Raw genomic sequence first — 13,644 nt, 5'->3', positions numbered from 1 at the left:
GAAATAAGCTTTAAATGAGTCATTCTGTGTCACTGAACCTCTCAAACTCACTATAGTTGTATAGATTATCATTTAGAGATAACGATTTGACGGTTGAATGCACGCTTGTTAACTTGTGCGTGTTTTCTTGCACTGTCATTGTCTAATCCTGCGTGCAGTACATAATGTATATAGACATGTATACATGCGTGAAGACAGGCTGCTGTACATAATTCATCCACTCCATGTTCACATATTCATTCAATATTTAATCCATTTCTTGGATCTGTTCTTATTGTTTACAATTTGAAATACTTGACGGGTATTTAGAGTTTAATCTATGTTGTTGTTGGTCACATTTACACATATCATTTTTTGTGTATATTACAGTCACACCCTTTAGTTATCATTATTCGTTAACGGTGCAGTATGTAAGAATTGGCCACCTTTTAAATTCAAACTTAATCGGGGACAGCATCACCAGAGTAACCATTACCTGCTGCTGACTATTGCAGCCTTAGCTAGTTAGCTTAGTTAGCCGTGCAGCTAGCGATTCAGACTGGGAGCTCGGGGACCAGGGGAGTGTTATTTGCACCTCTAGCGCAGAATCTTTGGATCAAGATGGGCCAGGGCTAGCTGGGTTAGCATGCTAATTTCAATACAATACATTATAGTGTCAAAATTGGTAATTATTCATACTCTGTGGATAATTTTGTGAGTTTTTTTTTTAATCAATTTTCAACTTATTTTGACATATTGCCCCTTTAAATATTTAATTGTCCCTGTTCTTATCTGTATGTCTGTTATACTGTGGGTTTTAAGAGGTGGCCTGACCCTTTGGTTGGGAACCACTGTACTCATATAAAGTAGTTGAGACTAGCTCCACAGCTTTATGTGCTGTATGTGACAGTAGAATAGCTAACAGTAGAATAGCTAAATGGCTCTGCTCTGCTCTCAGCTCTGGAGTATGTTTATCTCCCAATAATAAAAAAAAACGGGATGAGGAATGTCATTCTCTCTCTCCGTCACAAAATTTCATTTTGCAGATCCACTCATGCTTCTTCTTCAAACAACACACACACACACACCCACGCACTCAAACTGGATGGAAAATTAAATATTATCCAACAACAACAGTGGCCAGCAGAGGCCCTTTGTGGCACTGTGCAGCAGCTGTGTGAGACAGCACAGACACATTACGCAAACACACAGACATCCAAACAAGTTCCCACTCTTCAAACAAAACATGTTACACATTCACCCGTGGCTGTGTTTGGAGATATGATTTAAAATATCAATGACAGTGGCGAGGCAGGCATATTTGCACAGGCAAATAACAGTGTCTATTGGCTGTTCCCGGTAGGTACAACGCAACGCAAGCATGTAAAAATGTGGTTAGGCATGAATACAAACATTCAGACATTAGTACAGCATGGAGACTGACCTCGTATTAAATATTGTGAGTGAAACATGGGTTCAATGTTTTGAACATATATCTAGTATCTGTGTTTTTATGACAAATTCCGGCCTTTTAATTAGTATACTTTTCAGATTTTAAAGGGGCACCATGTAGTTTTGGAGAAGAAATGAAAACTTAGAATTTATAATAATAATGAGGTAATAATACAAACTCAGGAATATTTATCTTTTCCATAACTGAATAAACAAGCTGTCCTCAGAGGAAAATAAGGTCCCTGGAAGACTGCTTGAAGCCAGAAAGGTGGCAGGGTCCGCCAAATTTTAACAAAATAAAAAAGTATGAATTTGTTTTGTCCTTTAAGTTCAGTGGACCTTTAACACCGTTTCCATCATGTTGTCATTGATAGAAATCATTAAAGAAGATAAACATTAACCAAAAAACTTTTTCACTTATATTCCTGTTGGACTTCTGTTCATCTTACTGTCCTAAACTTTTCTTCTACAAGGATATGCCGCCTCACAAGCCCCACCTCTGTCTCTCGGTCTATCATGTTTACATGGAGGCTGTGGCTTGTGTAAACCAAAGGCCAGTACACAGTGTGTTGGACCTCAGCCCACACCGACAGGAGAAGCAGCCGCTCAGTCCCTGAAAACAGAAAACTGGACGAAAGGACAACTCTGACGCAGAGTCACAGCCATGCAGGAGCAAACAAACGAGTCGAATTTACAAAATTAATCCAAAATGGAGGGGATTCAGGTCGCTGTGGTCATTTCTCAGTTAAATGTGAAAAATAAAATGCATCAGTGACAGTGCTGAGGTTTATCTTTCTGAATACGTACAGATACCTTCTTGTAAATAAGAGCTGTTCTCATAACAAAAATAGTTTAACATCTGTGTTTTAAGGATAACATATGTATTCATGAGGCTAAAAGTTCATCATGGTGGACATGTTTCTTCCTCAGTGCAGCTGCGGTTTTCTTATGTCTGCTACATCTTTCTTTCTTTTTTGCTGTCTTTCTTTCTTTCTGCTAAGCATCACGTTGAAATGAAAACTATCCCTCCCAACCGCACTCTGACATGCTGAGACTTACACCTGAAACTGCAGTGAAACTCACGCACGCAGATGGAAACTGTGACTCACACCCTTAATTACACAGCCGGCGCGTGAGATCACGCCTCAGACATCGCTGCCCCAAACGCCAGAGTCATAATGGTGCATCAGGTTTTTGATGCCCACGCCGACCGTCCCGTGGGAAGACGGGCCATTCAGGAAACAACTGCTGTGCCCCTGAAGAGCAGTGTGGCTGAGCAGAAGAGAAATAAATGCATCTTCTTATCGACCTTAATTTTTCCATTTTTAGTAACAGTGCATCAAAACAAGTTGCATGTAACTCACAGATTGCGTTTGATACATGGTCGAAAAAAGGTCATGCATACACTTCTCCATACAGGGATATATATTTAGTTTAAAGGTGCATAATGTAGTTTAATTTTAATGAGATCCCCACTGACTTTTTTTTTTTAATGCCTGAACAAACTCATTAAACAAACTCTCTTTGTTTCCATGACTGAATAGACCAAATAAACGAGCTGACTTTAAAAAAACTGAGACCATTTTCTAACTTTCTACACCTTTCTAGCTTCAAACAGGAAACCTTCTATTTCTCTGATAACAGCTTGTTTATTCAGTTATGGAAAAAAATGCATATTTCTTTTTCTTGATACTGTAAATATTCAGATTTTGATTAAAAAAAATGTATTTCTTCCCCAAAACTTTGTTGTGCCCCTTTAATGTTTTTCACATACATTAAAATCATATATTGAAATATTGAAACATCAGAGTATGTGTATATGTAGTGCAATAAACAGCACTATATTCAACATAAATAAATATGTATTTAAAAGATGTGACTTTAATATGTTTATACCTAATAGTAATATGAAAAAATGGCTTTACGATACTTTCCAACGGCAGCTCACAGTTTAGTGCAGTTGTATGCATATAATTAAATGATGTATTATCCACAAAATGTTTATTCTATCATCTAATAGTGAAGAGGAATGTCTGTTGGTAAGCATACATGGCTCATCATACAGCTGAGATTTTACACACACACGCACAAAAAAGGATGCTTCACTCGTGCAGGCCCTCCTCTTCTGATTTGCACAGTTCACACACGCAGCTACATTCAGGAACAGGTCCTGCTTGCACCTGTTCACACACGCCATGGCAATGCTGGAATACTTGGAACAACGGGGGCCGGCCAGCCAGGAGGAGCAGGAGGCTCCTGGGAGGGAGGAGGTGCAAACGGTACCTGAGATGCCGGATGCACCAGGTTGGGGGGCAAGTGCTTGTCCCTGCAGTGTGATGACTACCATTTACACCACAGTACTTTTACCTGGAATGTTCACAAACGTTTTGAATTGAATAATGCATCAAAATCACAGTCTGTGTAAATATCTGTTGTCATTGTTTAATGTTCTATTTATAAGATAAATATACAATTCAAATTGGGAATGTGACCTTATCAATAGACGTAATTATGTCATACGGGTAAAGAGTCAACTCACTTTACACAGTTTGACACAAAATATGATTCAAAGTCACAGCAAAGTTTGGTTCCAATTCCAAGAAATATTTTCAAAATAAAACATGGTACATTTAACTGTAATCTATCTGTGTATATAATCAAATATCAGTCCATTCAAACACAGGATAGGTGCTAATTTAAGAGATAAGCAAGTCCTCAGCCTGGACTGGCAGAACAAAAGGCCACGAATAACAAAATGTTCACCGTTTTTTTTTTTTTTGACACAGTATGTAACTGAAGCAGGGCCAAAATGAAACTAGTTGTTCAGAAAACCTTTGAAAAGGTCTTTTTCACTTTTCACATAGAAAGTGAAAGTTTTTTTGTCAATTCATAATAGACAATATATTTAGGTCACCATATCTACCATGTTGAGCTACACAGCATTATTGTTAAATGACAGATTGATTTTGAGTGATTGATTAAATGTTGAAATATTTGTATTTCTAAGACAGGACATTTTTTGTGGAGTGGAGATATGTGAATGAAGATGATCGTTTCTAATTAACTAGAAAAGATCTGTTGGAAGAGCTTTACCAACGGTTTGGTTAAACTATTGATCAACAATCAATGTTAGGCTGGAGTTAAAGAGAACACAGGAACCGGCCTCAGTGTACTGTATACTGTATACCTAACCAGTAATTAGACCTAGGTGTTGTTTGCACATGTTGACAGTGGGGGGCGCTATTACATCAAGTCCTGAGTAGTTACTGTACAATGGAGTATTTCTGCTGCTTTCTCTCTCCCGTGAAGCCGATACATCGAACAGAAAACATACTATACACATTCCTTTTTAGATATAATTACATTTATATCATATAATTCTCCACTTGATAAAGCTGCTCTGGCTCTTTAAACGCACCGCACGCCGCGTCCTCTGAGCATGCGCAGTAAGGCGGAACAACAGCCCCTATGAAAAACAACAACAATCACTACAGCAGGGCTACGAAAAGAGATGGCCCCCTGAAGACCAGCACCTCTGGCCCTTATCACAGTAGAAATCCCAGCCCGACTGCTGCTATTTCCGCCGGAGCATTATATGTCGATGGTGCCGAGCCCATGAACTTGGCCAGTCAAAGCGGGGATGCTGGCGGAAGCCAGCTCCTGTTCGCCAACTTTAACCAGGACAACACGTAAGGCAGGGCCGGGGAGAGTGTCTGGGGATCCGATGGCCTGTCCTGTCAAGCTAGCTGACGTGAGCTAGCTCAGTGTGGACTTGTCTGGGCGCCTCGCGGGGTGACAGGTCGCGATGTGAAATAGCCTGGGTGTAGTTTGTCACGTTAGAAATGGAAAGAAAGAAAAACCATGCTAGTTTTATTGGTAGCTAATGAAAGTGTCCAGTTAACGGTAACGCTGTGTGCTAGCTCCCCCGTCATTAGCATAGCCTTCTAGCTAACATGATGCTGTGGTACGAGGCTAACTTTAGCTACAATACACATGTAGCTTAGGTGTCATGTAACTAGGGAGTCAGGGGTGAGTTTTATTATTATCAATACACAGAGTGCATACAGATATAAGTTAATGACGTGTAATTTTGTTTGTTTTATTCATAGGCTATGAATGGCTGTTATTCCTTATAGGACTGCGCTGCAGTTAGAGGACTGAAATAATGCAGTAAAAGTCTGAAACTGGGTCAGTGTGTGTCTTGAAGACTGACCTCCATAAGACATGTAGCTACATGACGTTGTAGTGAGCGGAGTGGCAGTCCGCTAAATGTGCTGGTGACCACACAGGACTGCGCTTATTGCAAAACATCTCCAGTCGTGTGACCAGTGACCACTGTCACAGTCTGCCCGCTGCCCACAGAGACACAGAGACCACAGCTATTACACTGACCAGCCGGTCCTTCCCGTGTCCACTTTGAAACGCCTCTGTGAGCTGTAATAACGACATCAGAGCGGATGTTTTGCGTGTGTATGCGTGTCATGTGTTGCTGATGCAATGCCTCTTCAATGCTGTGTCTGTTTGTGTTATTTTGCACAGGTCCTTAGCTGTTGGCACCAAATCAGGATACAAGTTTTTCTCCCTGTCCTCTGTGGACAAGTTGGAGCAGATATATGAATGTAGTAAGTAATGTCCAATGCCTTCTCCACGCAGTTTCTTTATCCATTCACGTTTGTAACATCCTTATGTACGTGTAGTGGGTTGTAAAGCTATGTTATATTACTGCTTGGTCATATTATTTGAGTTATTGTGGTTTTATTGCATGCTGTCTAAACAGAACATAATCACTGCACCATTAGAGCGATGCTTTTACTTTAAATATTAATAAAGGTTTGTCAGCACTTTTCCCACACTGATATACAATAACATCGACTTACTGCCCTTTATTGGATTTGCATAATTTATGGCACAATCTCTCAGCGGTCTTATCACGCCTGTTAACTACCCATGTATGGTTAGTTAGGTTATACCATGTGATAATTATGTTAAATATAAATAGCTGATGCAAAGCAGGCATAGGAGACTCATGTTGTACAGTCAGAGTAAGGCGATGAGTGTTTTGGGCCTGTAGGTTTTCCTATCTATAATTCATGACCCCGGCTTTTGCCCGATCCATTCGTAAATACATCAACAACAAAACAAAATTAATTCAGGTGCGTTCAGGAACTACAAAAGTCACTCAAAGATTACAGCAGCACCACATTGTTCACCGTCAGCTCACTGCTAAATACGATTATAATGTGATGCTTTAATTTGTGTGTGTGTGTGTGTGTGTGTACTCCTGCAGCGGACACGGAGGATGTGTGTATCGTGGAGCGTCTGTTCTCCAGCAGCCTGGTGGCCATCGTCAGCCTGAAGGCCCCCAGGAAGCTCAAAGTATGTCACTTCAAGAAGGGAACTGAGATCTGCAACTACTCCTATTCCAACACCATACTGGCCGTCAAGCTCAACAGACAGGTAAGAAGGAAGAGGACACGGAAACGCCTGTCTATCTGTCTGTGTGTCTGTCCGTCTGTCTTGACAAATGTGCATAGTTAAGTGATGAATGATTGTCTAGTAGGACTTTGCCTTCGACAGTGATGCTGATGTGTTGTGGTTCCTCTGCAGAGGCTGATCGTGTGTCTGGAGGAGTCGCTTTACATTCACAACATCCGAGACATGAAAGTGCTGCACACTATCAGAGAAACTCCACCTAATCCTTCAGGTGAGTGAAAGGAACAACTAACAGTGTCTCAGTCTATCTAGGTGTATTTTATGTAGAGTATAGTAGCTCGTACAGTAGTGAAAAACCCATAGGATGAAAAACATTAAAGGGATAGTTCACATCAAATTCCGAAATACATATTTTTGCCTCTTACCTGTAATGCTATTTATCCACCTAGATGGTTTTGTGTGTGAGTCTCCGAGTTTTAGAGATATCAGCTTTAGAGATGTCTGCCTTCTCTCCAGTATAATGGAACTAGATGGTACTCAGCTTGTAGTGCTCAAAACCCCCCAAAACACATTTGAATAACTGGACAGCTGTGTCTTTTTTGTGCCCTCGTTACTCAAGATAGTCCGCAGGCCTCAGTGTGAGCAGTTTCATATAGGAACTGTATTCTTTCCGTATCACCACGCAGGAGGAATCGTGCATCTTCTTGTGGACGGGAGGCCTATGCTCATGACAGTGCAGGATGTAAACATTAATGGCGTCCTCCTCGGCCAAGCTGCAATGTTAGCATAGCTAGCTAGCCCCTCGTCCGTGAGAAGATGCATGCTTCCCTATGTGTTGCGACACAGAAAGAAAATAGTTCCTGCTTGAAACTGCTCACAGTCAGGTCTGCGGATTATCCCAAGTTACCGGGTCATTCTTCTGAGATTCTTTTGAGTCTTTCAAATTGAGCACCTCACCCCGAGTGCCATCTAGTCCTATTATATTTGAGAGAATGTAGACATCTCTATAGCTGATATTTCCCAAACTGGGCATCTCACTTGTATACAGTATACTGTGCACTGTGGATGTGACTTTCCTCTCTCTTTCATTTCTACCAATTTATTTTTAGTTCAAAGTTAACTCCATTTGGTTTGCTGCTGCCCTAAAGGCGGAGATCTGTCTCTGCGATCTGAGTTGCTTCTCTCATATTTATATATTTAAAACATCCGCAGAACAAAACTCGTCCACTCTTCTTGTCAGAGCTGTTAAATACACCTTGTTGTTACTGAGTCATTCGGTCAGTTTCACTTGTCGTCAAGATCAGATAAATGTGCTTCTGTTGGCAACTGATGAATCTTTTCTTTCTGTGGCTTCTTTTTGTTCATTAGTTTATATCTGTGCTAATGTTTCTCCAGGACTGTGCGCCCTGTCCATCAGCAATGACAACTGTTATCTGGCCTACCCAGGCAGTGCTACGATAGGAGAGGTTCAGGTGTTTGACACAGTCAACCTGGTAGGTCACCACGACACAGTAAAGCTCACTATCTTTCTTTGATAAATTCATCATTACCCATCTAGGTTACACTCAAAAGGGGCACTATATAGTTTTGGAGGGGAAGGTTAAAGTCGTATTTTTTCCAAACCCTAATAAACGAGCTGTTCTCAGGGGAAAATAAGGTCCCCACTGTTTTACGCTAGAAAGGTGGCAGGGTCCACCACATATAAACAAAGTAAAACTGTGTCGTCCTTTAAGGTCAGTTTGTTTATTCAGTCATGAACACAAAGTGTCGTACAGTAACTATTCTGTTCCGACCTCGCTATTCTAAAGGCCAGTGTTCCTATCATCCGTCACTGTTCCTCTCTGTTTTTCTCCCTCTGAAGCAGCACATCTCTAACTAGTGTCGGTATTTGTTTCTCAGCGAGCGGCTAATATGATTCCAGCCCACGACAGCCCATTAGCGGCTCTAGCTTTTGATGCCAGTGGAACCAAACTGGCCACAGCCTCAGAGAAGGTAAGACAGTTACTGCAGAGTGCGCCGGCCTCTGTGGGTTGTTTGTGTATGATTTTTGTTTTCCAGCTGAGCAAATTCAAATCAGTGTCGCTCCTTCCCTTTTGAGTTTTGTCATCCTCTGTGCATCTTTCACTTCCTCCTCAGGGCACAGTCATTCGTGTCTTCTCGATCCCAGAGGGACAGAAGCTCTTTGAGTTTCGAAGAGGAGTCAAAAGGTAGATTTGATGATAGATGTGGTAAAGTTTGAGATTTTTCATAAAGTTAAGCAGTTCTGCTGTGATCGACTGACTTGATTCCATATGCTTTCGTAGGTGTGTGAGCATCTGCTCACTGGCGTTCAGTATGGAAGGCTTGTACCTGTCGGCCTCAAGCAACACAGAGACAGTCCACATCTTCAAATTAGAGACACAGAAAGAGAAATATGTGTACGTGCCTTTCTGTCCTAATATGTTAGATTTTAACAACCTCCCTCAGGGTGAGGGTGTCCTGCCCAGTTACAGACAGTTTGCTTCATAATCCTCAGAGAAACACAGGCTTCTCACAGCGTTTTTGTGTTTATAGGCCAGCGGAGGAGCCCACTACGTGGGGAGGCTACCTGGGCAAGGTCCTGATGGCGTCCACCACCTACCTGCCGTCCCAGGTTACGGAAATGTTCACACAGGGGCGAGCCTTCGCCACCGTACGTCTGCCCTTCTGTGGACATAAGAACATCTGCGCCTTAGCTGTGTGAGTACACATTCAAACACAGAAACACACACACGCAGTACTAGATGAAAATATGTGTCTTTGGTGTTGAACAGTATGAAACTGTTTGTATAAGTCATGACACACCAGAAAGAAAGTGAAAGTTAAATCAGAGCTAATATGAATGACTCAGTGCCATCTGCTGTCAGGGTCAGATTTTCATACACAGACAGGTCATGCAAATTTGTCCTCTGCCTTTCAGTCCATTCTTGTATTATCAACCCCATGAACAGGGACCTGTTCCTGTTCAGAGTGATCTTGAATAAAAACCAAGGACAGCTAGAACAGGAAGATAACACATTTGTCTTCCATCTAATCATGTTGTACGTGCGTGATGATGTCATAACGTCATGTGACGTACTTTCCGAGGCGCAGTGAAAACATGCAGTGGTGAAATGATTGCACAATTCACAAAAACCCCAGTGTAGACGCTGTGTATGCTGTGTATGCTGTGTATGCTGTTTCTATTCTAGATGTACTCCGCTCATGAAAATTCTCATATCTCTAAAACTGAAATAGGCGCATTGTTAAAACAAGTTGTGTAGTTTTAAGAAATATTTTGTTCATGTTGCTGTATTTAAAAATCTTTCGGATCAATAAGCTTCATTTTTTTATTTTGTTTGATTTGATGATAAAAATGCCTGATTTTCTGAAACGGCATGAGAAATGACAGCACAATAATCAAAAACACCAGTGTAGGCAGTGGCTGATTATTTTCCGTTCAACGGTTAAAATGGGACCTTCAAAGTGATCTGTGAGACGATCTCCAGTTTTTGGCATCGGTAGAACATCGTACACACAGTTTTACCAATGCTGCTCTTGTCTGTAATGGAGTCCTTCGATGAGGAAATGCAGCAGATCGCTCCTTCATCCGAAGAGAACTGTTTCAGTCGTTGCATAACAACAGCACACAAGCCGTGGTAGCTAAATTTGGTGTTCAGTATATCAGAGGCAAAGATGTTTGTAAATCTTTGTTTTTTTATTGTCTTCAATCAGGATTCAGAAGATTCCCAGGTTGTTGGTGGCTGCCGCTGATGGTTACCTGTATCTGTACAACCTGGATCCACAAGAGGGAGGGGAGTGCACACTTATGAAGCAGCACAGGTAACACACACACACACACACACACACTCACACACACTCACACACACACAGACACACACAGTGAGCAGCCCAAACTGTTCCTGAGTCTCTGTCAGTAAATCTCTGCTGTCATTGACTTCAGGTTAGACGGCAGCGCTGAGCCATCCAATGAGATCCTTGAGCAGGGGTCACATGACCGCCCACTTGTGGCCCAGACCTACAGTGCTGCAGTCACTAAAGGTAAGTTGCACAGATGTTCGCAAGTGACATTTTTATTTTACTGGATTGTGTTAGATTCTTCAAATTTTGCAGGAGTTTTGGAGGAAAGGGCTGCAAACTTTAGTGTTAATTGCTGGAAATTTGTTACCTAAGATGGTTTCTTGAGTTGAGTGTGTTGTTCTTAGTTTATAAGCAGTTTTATAGTTCAAGCACTATGATACTTTAACAATTATGAATGAAATTGAATTAAAATATACAAGAAGCTCACACAAAAATGTAAAATTCATTCATTTTTTGACTGAAAACTTTATTCTGTTTACTACAATAACTTAGATTCTCCAATATTTTGAATTGTGTGCTTGCCGTTAGACAAATATAACACTGAATTCAGAAATTACCTCTAAAATAAGAAGTTTTAATGTTTCTTTGGCATCACGTTTAAATAGAAATTCAATAGTTGATTACAACACAAGTATGGCAAGGGTGGATGTTCACATTTTTTTTGTAAATTTCAGGAAGTGAATTAAGAAAGAATCTTCGTTTCCTCTTGACATGTGACCTGTTGACTTGTTACAGAATGTATTTGACCTCTGACCTCTTGTTTTCCTAGGTTACTGCGAAGAGCAGGGCGCCGTTGGAGGAGCGGGCCTGGAGGACGACCTCAACGACTTGCGCTTGGAGGAGGAGAACGAGCAACCGCCGCTCATCCTCGAAACCGACTGACTTAGCGGACGGCTGTACCCACCAATCAGAGGGCTCCTCTGGTGCTGCTATGAACATGTGACACAAGGGGGGCAGGGGCAGGATCAAAGACTGGGGGTGTTTTTAAACGCTCAAAGTGTTCAAGAGCCTGTCTGTAAGTCTGTCTGTGCGTTTGTCTGTTCACATGCATCTTATTCTCCTCCCCCCTTCCTCCCGCGCTCCCTTTCCCCTCAGTTCCGCCTGTGCAGGCCCAACTGACGCTTTGCATGTACATGTGCCAACCGCTAAAAGACATGCTCCAATGTGAAAACGAGTATCTGTGAGTGTGCGCATTGGACGTTTGATCAAAAACACAAAAAAAAACAAAATGTAGCTGTGTCTTCACTTAAGACACACACACACTGACGCAAGCACTGTGTAAAACAAAAGTGATTGTGTAAGTGCCTCGCTGCCCAAGTGTCATGGTTTCTTCTGTTTGAGAGGAGGATTCTGTTTTCATTGGCTTAATAAAAATCTTTTTTCAGTTGTCAGATCTTAATCAAGGGTGTGTATTTATCTTTTTCTGACCCGTTTCCTCTATCACACACGGTCACACTGCCCTGCGAGGAGTGTGGCTCCCATCATGTGGCTCAACCGTTCCCCTCGAAAGAACGATTCAGAAGCTTTTGGCATGAGGCAGAGGTGTTTGCGAACCAGAGTGTGTGTGTGTGCGCTTGTGCTGAGACCCCATTTGTGCGCGCGCGCGCGTGTGTGTGTATGCCGGGCATGTACATTAGCAAAACACTGAGTAACTCGCCTCCACTTGTGCGTGGATGTCCCCCCCCCGCCTCACTTTTACCTCATCCAAACAGAGGCTCAGTGGACCTTCCTGCCCCCCCTCCCTCCCCTCCTCAGGCCTGCAGTCATTGGTTGATTTAAACTCTGATATTAATGATCGTTTTTTCTTAAATCTAGATAACCAATCATAACCAATGATGTGTCATGCGTAAGAAAACATGCATGGTGTTGTTGACGTGGTACTTTGTCCATACATCGAAGACATTTGGGAAGGCAGTCTGGAGGTCGGTTGAGAAAGGCAGGAAGCTGCTTTATCTCTACTCTGTACATTAGTAGATGTGGCGAGATATCTCTGTACCATACTGTCAGGTTATGACCGGGGCTTTGAGATGTTACACTGTGGGTCGGTGGGTGCGTGGCCATCGAGGGGACTGTGGATTACATTTTGATTGATCTGGAGCTCAGGCTGAGCTTCAACAACTGGTCCAGGATGCTGCATGATTCCCCATTAATCCTCCGGCGTCTGAAGCCGCCGAACAAGGATTAGTCGCGGGATTTTGGAGTGTCAGGCATTTTCTAATGATTTTGTATAAAATGTGAAACCTTCATCTGAAACTAAAATGAAAATAAATTCCATGTTGATGTATGAGATAGGTGCCTTTTGTTCTTGTTGCACTGTGGTAACTCGGTAATGTTCATCAAGGAAATCAGGTCGGACGGCTCGGTGAGAGAACAAGTTGTATTTATTATTGTCTTAGCTAGTATAACGTAAATGTTATGGTGCTTCATCCCAGATTTAAGAACAGTTTGAGCTGGAATGGTAAGTGCCTGTAGTGGTTTTGCATTTTATGCATCATAATCCTGCATCAATTAGCAAAATGTATGTTATATTTATTTTTACTGCCGCTTGGGTTCGGCTCAAGAGGCCGTGATCAAAACACTGGCGTATCATCAAGTTGATTGTTTGCCAACATTGACACATCAAGAAGATACTGAGCAACATGAGTATTCATTTGACAGACACTGATAAGTCAATGGTTAATGTCACAGGTTTATACTTTTAAATAGAATTTGGTAACCTGCAGTTTATGCACACCTGAGGGTAGAAAAGGTTCAGATGTGATGAGAAGCATAATTTCATATATTGGAGATCTAATGACATTTAATGATATTAAAAGTTGTGGACTAGATGCTTGGCTCTCCAGCCTACACTGACCGGCTCTCACTATGTGCAGCAGTACGATGTAATGAGTTGACATCTTT

General features: G+C 41.8%; 1 protein-coding gene across 1 annotated transcript; it reads left to right on the top strand.

Annotated features, from left to right (window-relative positions):
* The first annotated feature begins 4,872 nt into the window (after positions 1-4,872).
* On the top strand, positions 4,873-13,030 carry wipi2 (WD repeat domain, phosphoinositide interacting 2). The gene is made up of 12 exons (XM_030408573.1): positions 4,873-5,120; positions 5,971-6,053; positions 6,719-6,888; positions 7,039-7,135; positions 8,260-8,357; positions 8,764-8,856; positions 9,001-9,071; positions 9,168-9,281; positions 9,418-9,582; positions 10,597-10,704; positions 10,826-10,923; positions 11,513-13,030. Exons 1-12 carry the CDS (start codon positions 4,900-4,902, stop codon positions 11,623-11,625), a joined length of 1,431 nt encoding a protein of 476 aa, XP_030264433.1. The 5' UTR covers positions 4,873-4,899; the 3' UTR covers positions 11,626-13,030.
* Positions 13,031-13,644: the final 614 nt, after the last annotated feature.

Source organism: Sparus aurata, chromosome 23, assembly GCF_900880675.1.
Source record: "Sparus aurata chromosome 23, fSpaAur1.1, whole genome shotgun sequence".
NCBI lineage: Eukaryota > Metazoa > Chordata > Actinopteri > Spariformes > Sparidae > Sparus > Sparus aurata.
This window is presented reverse-complemented; position numbering and strand designations above follow the sequence as displayed.

Bases quoted from the DNA above. Each gene is read 5' to 3' on its own strand.
- wipi2 (XM_030408573.1), top strand. From the start codon at position 4,900: ATGAAAAACAACAACAATCACTACAGCAGGGCTACGAAAAGAGATGGC. The intron at 5,121-5,970 runs GTAAGGCAGGGC...TATTTTGCACAG, and splicing joins AACTTTAACCAGGACAACAC to GTCCTTAGCTGTTGGCACCA. The intron at 8,358-8,763 runs GTAGGTCACCAC...TTTGTTTCTCAG, and splicing joins TGTTTGACACAGTCAACCTG to CGAGCGGCTAATATGATTCC.